Genomic DNA, 8,270 nt, shown 5'->3' with positions numbered 1-8,270 from the left:
AATATGGGATGGGAATTTGTTAGAAGAAGTTTAATTAGCAAAAAAGTACATATAATGAAGCAAAAACAAAGTAAAAAAAATTGAAGATGGAATTACAGATATTTTCACCTTGACTTCTATTTGTTTGTTCTTGATTCAAACCCATGATGAACAGTATTCTTTGGATTTGTTATTCAAACTCCTCTTGCCTTGGGCTTCTGGACCTCTTGAGATTCTGATCAGGCTAGGGTGTGCATTTAATCTTGAATCAGAGACAGTTAATGTAGCTATTAGAATGGCTGAAGATATCTTGGGATGGTGTTAGTGGAGAGAGACATCATGTTGGCCCCTGAAAATCTTGGTCTCCCCCCATTTAGGCTGTGCACCAAGCCCTGCCTGGACTGCACTTTACTAGTATTGTTTCATTTATTGTTCTGAACAAATCTATTGTCTTAGTTTGCCAGGCTGCTATGACAAATACCACACAATGGGTTGGCTTAGCAACAAGAATTTATTGGCTCATGGTTTCAGAAGCTGGAAGTCCCAAACCAAGGCATCAAGGAAGCCATGATTTTGCCCCAAACTCTGTAGCATTCTGGTGCTGGCTTGCTGCAGTTCTTGGGGTTCCTTGGCTTGCATCTCTGTCCCCTGTCATATGGTGATGTCCTTGATCTTCTCCTTTGTGGTTTTCTCAGACATCTCTTTATAAGGATTAAGACCTATCGTGACTCAGTTGGCCACACCCAAATAGGATTTTACAAGATTTTATTCACAAATGAGTCCATACCTTAACTGATAATACATCTTCAAAGGATCCTATTTACAAATAGGTTCACACCCATAGGAATGCAGGTTAAGATTAAGAACATGTCTTTGTTGGGGTACTTAATTCAATCTACCACAGGGAGCATCTGGAGATCTCATACATTGCAGGTTGAAGTATAAAATGGTGCAACAACTTTGGAGACTGAAAGGCTTGTACACAAATGTTCATAGCAACTTTGTTCATAGTAGCAAAACCTGGAAATATCAAATGTCTATCAACAGGTGACTGGATAAATAAACTGTGGTATATCCCTGTAATGGACTCAACATTAAAATGGAATGAACTACTGATACACACCACAACATAAATGAATCCCCAAAGCATTTTGTTGAGTAACAGAAGTAAAACACAAAAGAGTACATACCATATGATTCTATTTATATGAAACTTAGAGCAGGTTAATCTAATTTATGGTGAAAAGAATCAGAATAATCTTGCCTTGGGAAGTGGGCAGACAGATTTATCACAATGGGACATGAGGGAACAGTTAGGGCTGATGAAAGAAATGTATCTATTAATTGTGGAGGTGGTTACATGAGTGTGATGGTTGGGTTCATGTGTCAACTTGGCTAGGTGGCCTAGCTGTCTGGTCAAGCGGGCACTGGCCTGACGATTGCTGTGAGGATATTTGAGGCTGGTTAATAAACCAACGGGCTGGTTTGTTGGATCATCAGTCAATTGCCTGCAGCTGACTGATGACTCATCAAGGGGCGTGCCTTCCACAATGAGAGAATGCAATTGGCTGGATTTGGTCCGGGTGATCAGTTGGAGGCTTATAAGCCGGACGGTTAGAGAACCTTCACTTCTTCTTCGGCTGCTCAGTGAAGCTTTTCCTGGGGAGCTCGTCGAAGTTGCCGGTTCGTTTCCTGAGGAGTTCGTCGAAGTTGTCGGTTCGTTTCCCGAGGAGTTCGTCGGACGTCTTCCTTGGAGTTGACAGCTTGTTGACGGCTCTGCAGAATTTGGACTCGTGCGCTCCCGCAGTTGCGTGAGTCACTTTTACAATTTGATAATCAGAGACATCTCTCATTGATTCTGTTTCCAAGGAGAACCCTAACTAATACAATGAGTAACCACTTTTGAAAAACCTCATCAAACTGTACACTTAAAAAGGGTGGTGCATTTTTTAAAATGCATTGCATTATTTATTTAGATGTTTAAGCTCCTGCACTAGGTTTTCACAAGCTGTAGAACACTGACATGTTATTCCTCCCACAGAACTATAACCACACATTCCCAGATGGTATAAATATATGGTTGAACTAACATTAATACACATCACCATTTTATCAATTACATAATAAAACAAATTATCAAGTATCCAAATATTAAGTTACACAGCTCAAAAGGCATATAAAATATTAGATGTCAGCTGAATCATTAGCAGAAAACTACTTTCTTTTTTTGCAAGAGAGGTTGGAAAGAGAAGGGGAAAAAAATCACACTACGAACAAAAATAATGGTTGGTAAACAACTTCTAATAGGTATGGAAAAAAATTGTAAGAATTTCAGAAATTTTGATTAAGAATTATTGTAGCTACCCTAACAAAGTATCTATACCTTTTAAAAAATATTTACTAAATTATTAAAGTCAGGAAGAGTGTGTCCTTCAATCTTGTTCTTGTTTTTAAAGTTTTTTTTTTTTTTTTTTTTTTGCTGTTTGGAGCCCTTACCCTTCCCAAATAAATTTGGTAAATGGCTTTTCTAATTCTGAAAAAAAAGACAAATTTACTAAATTAAAGAGCATATTCTACATGTTCTGCACATGACAAAAGCAACGTTTTACTAAAATATTTCATATTCCTCCTTCATTCAATTGCCAGGCCCTCCTGTTTAAGTTGCATCCCAAACTGCAAACATTAAATTAACTGTAAGACTTTTTCATCTGGAGGCATTAAAGACAGGTACTTCTGTACAATGTAGATTTTCAAAATGGAGGCTTTCTCTAATGTTGCAAAATGAGATTTGTAGATAGACATTAAATAATCATTGTAAAAATCCAACAAAATTCAATGGCTGAGCAAACCTGATGTATACTGGTACGAGTGTGGGAGATGTAAACAAAGCGAACAGACAAATAACTACATAGGCCCTACTTTCAATGTTTGAAATGACTGAAGGAATAAACCACATAATGTCTAGAATGTTCATAGTTCCTGGGATTTTAAGTTCTGTGTGAAACTAAAAATATAATACAAGTATTGTTCTGGGTATTTTGACACCTAATCTCTAAATATCTTATATATTGATATGGTTCTGGCATGAGAAGAGATTTAAAGAAGACATGACTCAATACTGCATGGTTTCAGGAAAGGTCAATTGTTAAAAATGATAAGCCCATTTTAAATGCTGGCCAACAAGAATCTTTTGCTAAGTGTCCAAATATGCTGACTGTACCCCAAACATTGAGGTTGCAATTCTGTCAAACCTGTAGCATGGTAAAACTGCTTTTTAATACTCCCATGGAAGCTTCATTAGATTTATTCACCAACATGTTGGCTAATATGTGTGACAAATTAGATGCTTCCTCTCTCAAGTTCCACTTCCAAGACAATAATATCAGGCACCCCAGTTTTACTGAATGCAACAGTTGTCTACTATTGGAGTCTTTGAAGCGCAGCCACATTTTAGGATGATACTTCTCCAAATACAAAAGTTGCTTGCTGTTTAAAGCTCCACGCCACTTTTGTCTTATGAACTGTACTGCATTTTCATATTTCATTCCACCTTCAATCAGTGCTAGGGCAACAAGCACTGGAGCTCTTCCAAGACCGGCAAAACAACAAATAGCATATTGCTGGTATTTCATTGTGGTTTTAATTTGCATTTCCCTCATGATTAATGATGGTGAACAACTTTTTGTGCCTATTGGCCATTTGTATATCTTTTTTTGTGTATGAAGTTTCCACATCTCTTGACCTTTTATTGATTGATTGCTTGAATCCATATAGTTGAATTGTAAGTGTTTTTATATATTTTGGATAAAATTCCTTTTTCAGACATGTGTATTATGAATATTTCTTCCCAATCTGTGGCATACATTTTCATTTTCTTAAAAGTGTCTTTTGGAAGGCAAAAAAATTTAAATTTTTGATTAATTTTAATTTACCATTTTTCAATGATTTGTGCTTTTCATGACCCATTTAAGAAATCTTAAATTATTGTTTTAAACCACTTTTTCTGATATAAGCATTTAAAGCTGTAAAAAATCTTTGAAGAATACTTTACCTGCATTGCTTTCTTCATCAGTCCTGCTAATGGTTTGTCAATTTTATTTATTTTTTCAAAGAACCAACTTTTGGTTTTGTTAATTCTTTCCATTGTTTTTTGTCTCTATTTTATTAATCACCAAAATCTGTTCTGGTTTGTTAATGCTGCCCTTATGAAAAATACCAGGAATGGATTGGCTTTTATAAAGGGGGTTTATTAGGTTACAAACTTACAGTTCTAAAACCATAAAAGCATCCAAATTAAGACATCAACAAGAAGATACCTTCACTAAGGAATGGCCGATGGTGTCTGGAAAACCTCTGTTGGCTGGGAAGACATGTGGCTGGTGTCTGCTCCAGGGTTCTTGTTTCAAAATGGCTTTTTCCAAAATGTCTCTGGGATTGTGTCTCTTAGCTTCTCTGGAGCAAACTCTGGGCTAGCATCTCCAAAGCAGTTAGCTCCCAAGCATCTCTCCAAAAGTCTCTCTCAGCTGCAGCACTGAGCTCCTTCTGTCTGTGAGTTCCTAAAGGACTCCAGTGATTTAATTAAGACCCACACTGAATGGGCAGGGTAGCACCTCCATGGAAATAATCTAATCAAAGATATTACCTACAGTTGGGTGAGTCACATCTTCATGGAAACACTCAATCAAAAGTTTCCATCCGATAAGGTTGGGTTAAAAGATCATGGCTCGCTCTTTTCCTCTCTGGTTGCTTGAGGATCACCGGCCATCATGAATGACACGGTAACCATCCGGACCAGGAAATTCATGACCAACCGACTACTTCAGCGGAAACAAATGGTCATCGATGTTCTTCACCCTGGAAAGGCAACAGTACCTAAGACAGAAATTCGGGAAAAACTAGCCAAAATGTACAAGACTACACCAGATGTCATCTTTGTATTTGGATTCAGAACCCATTTTGGTGGTGGCAAGACAACTGGCTTTGGCATGATTTATGACTCCTTAGATTATGCAAAGAAAAATGAACCCAAACACAGACTTGCAAGACATGGTCTGTATGAGAAGAAAAAGACCTCCAGAAAACAGCGAAAGGAACGCAAGAACAGAATGAAGAAAGTCAGGGGGACTGCAAAGGCCAATGTTGGTGCTGGCAAAAAGTGAGCTGGAGATTGGATAACAGAAGGAGTAAAGACTCTTCAATGACTTGATCCGTGATTGTGCAGATTTTACCAGAGGATTAATAAAACTAAAAACTTTGATATGTTTGGTTGTTTGAAATATATTTGAAGTTTACTGAAGTGTTACAAAATCAGTTCTGCTGTTATGACAGATTTAGATTGATGCTCAGGGTTCACATTGTCCCATTAAACATTCCATCATGAAAACTCAATCTAATGATGGGAGAGTGTTTGTCCTTCCTTTAACTGCATGAAGATCTCAGGTGCAGAACGTTGGCAACATGGGATCATCGAGGCCAGGCTTGTGTGCATACCAGTGTGCACTTAGTCGGTCTCTGAAAGAGATCTGAATCATTTTTGGTCTTCTGGACTCCCAACTTATTGTTACTTAAATTGTCTGCTGATCACAGTGGGAATTAAAATTTCTAGAACACATTTCCATCATTTATCCTGAAGTAAACAGGATGTCAAAATTGAAAAAAAAAAAAAAAAAAAAAGATCATGGCTCTTTTTGGGGGACATAATATATACAAACTGGTACCTTCCACCCCCTGGACTCCCAAAATATGTGGTCTTTCCATTTCCAAAATACATTTATCCCATCACAATATCACAAAAACTTAAATCATTTCAGTAATAATAGGTAAGTACAAGATCTTATCAAAATCAGTTACAGATATGGTCTGTCCTAAGGCAAAATTCCCCTCTAGCTGTGGACTTGTGTAACTTAGAACAACTTGTCTGCTTCCAATATACAAAGGAGGGACATTCATAGGATAAACATTCCCATCGCCATAGGGAGAAACTGAAAGGAAAACAGGGTTCAAGGGACCAAAACAGTTCCTAAAACCTACAGGGCGAACTCCATTATTGCCTTCTGCTTGCTTTGGATTTAGTTTGCTCTTCTTTTTCTAGTTTTTCCAGTTTTGAGGTTAGGTGTCTGATTTGAAGTCTTTTTTCTTTTTTAATGTAAGTATCTGGAGCTACAAATTTGCTTTTCAGCACTGCCTTTGCTACATCCCATAAGTTTTGTTATGTTGTATTTTCATTTTCCTCAAGACATTTCCTAATTTCCCTTGTGACTTCTGCTTTAACCCATTGGTTGTTTAAGACTATGTTGTTTAATTTCCACATATTTGTGAATTTTCCATTTCTCCTGCTGTTATTGATTTCTAGCTTTAGTCTGTTGTGGTTGGAGAAGATGAATTGTATGATATCAATATTTTTTAATTTACTGAGACTTGTTTTGCTACCCTAAGATATGGCATATCCTGGAGAAGAATGCATATTTTGTTGTTGTGTGTAGTATTCTATATATGTCTGTTGGGTCTAGCTGGTTTGGAGCATCATTCAAGTCTTGTATTTCCTTATTAATTTTCTGACTAGATATTCTATGCATTATGGAAAGTGGTGTACTAAAGTCTCCTACTATTGGAGACCAGTTCCTGTGTCCACTGTGGCTGATGCCACCACGCTCCAGGTTTTTCCCTAATTGAAAGCTCTCTCATCATATGTTAAAGTATGGCTCTTCCTATCATCATAAAATGGGGTGGGCAGGAATATTCAGTGACTATGCTTTCAGAGGATGACACTTTGCTAGATCTTAAACAGTTTCTCAAGACCCTTACAGGAGTGCTGCCAGAACGACACAAGTTACTTGGACTCAAAAGTTGAAGGCAAACCCGCAGAAAATGATGTTAAGCTTGGCGCTCTCAAACTGAAACCAAATACTAAAATCATGATGATGGGAACTCATGAGGAGAGCTTGGAAGATGCCTTAGGTCCACCACCTGACAATGATGATGTTGTCAATGACTTTGATATTGAAGGTGAAGCAGTTATGTAGAAAGTAGGGAAGAAAACCTCCTGAAAGTTTCTCACAGAGTTAGAGTACAGAGTGGAAATTTTGAATCCTCCCAGGAAAGGGAAAAAACTTTTGGCATTAGATGTTGATTATACATTATTTGACCATAGGTCTTGTGCAGAGACTGGGGTAGAATTAATGCAGCCGTATCTTTGTGAATTCCTAACATCTGCATATGAGGATGATGACATTGTTATTTTGTCTGCAACAAATATGAAATGGACTAAAGCTAAAATGAAAGAGCTGGGAGTGGGCACAAATGCAAACTCTAAGACTACCTTCATGTTGGACAGTGCTGCTATGATAACAGTGCAAACTCCAAGGAGAGGATTAATAGACGGAAAACCTCTTGGTGTTATATGGGGAAACTTTTTGGAGTTTTACAGCAAAAAAACCACTATTATGTTTGACAACATAGGAATAAATTTTCTAATGAACCCACAGAATGGATTAAGACAAGACCTTTTATGAAAGCTCACCTAAATTGAGATAAAGACAAAGAACTTCTAAATTAACTCAGTACCTCAAGGAAATAGCAAAATTAGATGACTTCTTGGAGCTAAATCACAAATATTGGGAAAGGTATCTCTTAAAGAAGCAAGGACAGTAGCTGTAAATTATACTGTCAGTTATTGAAGATACTTGAGATCCATGAACTTGTTTTTATGCTAGAAATCATTATGATAGTGCTGGACACTCAAGCAAATGCCAAACTGCTTATACTTGGTCTTCCAGTTTTTTGTAAATTTAATTGCATATTTTTTGAAGGTCATAGCAATGTGCTAAAAAAATCCATTTTCCCCTCTATGTATATACTGTTATTCTTGAAAAATATTTTCTCCAGTATTAATTACTGAGTGTTTTTTTTCATGGGAAAAAATGGAGAAAAATGCATACTCACTGTCATTTTGTGACTGAAAACAAGTTATGTCTTGTATTTTGTCTCATTGTGTTTTTGTCTTGCTAAGTCTAAGACCAAACCCACCTTTAAACTTCCTTTAAAACCAAAAGAAAAAAAAGTTTTTGAGTCAGGAAACAGTTTGGTATGCTTAAAATTACGAAGAATTTTTTTTATCTCTTTTTCATACACACAATTTCCCTTCTGTACTCCACGATTTAGATCTCTGAATTCTGAGCTGTCTCAATTTGGTCTGTATGTGTGTCAATATTCTTTGAGTAAAACTAAAAAATATCAGCTGTGATACAGATATAGTATGGGAAATAGAAACCATAAGACTGAAGAATAAAACC

General features: G+C 36.9%; 1 protein-coding gene and 1 pseudogene across 1 annotated transcript; both read left to right on the top strand.

The window, feature by feature from the left end:
* Positions 1 to 4,711: 4,711 nt before the first annotated feature.
* Positions 4,712 to 5,367, top strand: LOC119522884 (40S ribosomal protein S24-like). The gene has a single exon (XM_037821573.1). The coding sequence runs from the start codon at positions 4,746 to 4,748 to the stop codon at positions 5,136 to 5,138; it is 393 nt and encodes a 130-aa protein (XP_037677501.1). The 5' UTR covers positions 4,712 to 4,745; the 3' UTR covers positions 5,139 to 5,367.
* Positions 5,368 to 6,676: 1,309 nt separating this feature from the next.
* LOC119523838 lies at positions 6,677 to 7,629 on the top strand (annotated as a pseudogene).
* The last annotated feature ends 641 nt before the right edge of the window (positions 7,630 to 8,270 follow it).

Source organism: Choloepus didactylus, chromosome X (assembly GCF_015220235.1).
Source record: "Choloepus didactylus isolate mChoDid1 chromosome X, mChoDid1.pri, whole genome shotgun sequence".
NCBI classification, from domain to species: domain Eukaryota; kingdom Metazoa; phylum Chordata; class Mammalia; order Pilosa; family Megalonychidae; genus Choloepus; species Choloepus didactylus.
Note: the sequence above shows the minus strand (reverse complement) of the source record. Positions and strands in the feature narration are given on the sequence as shown.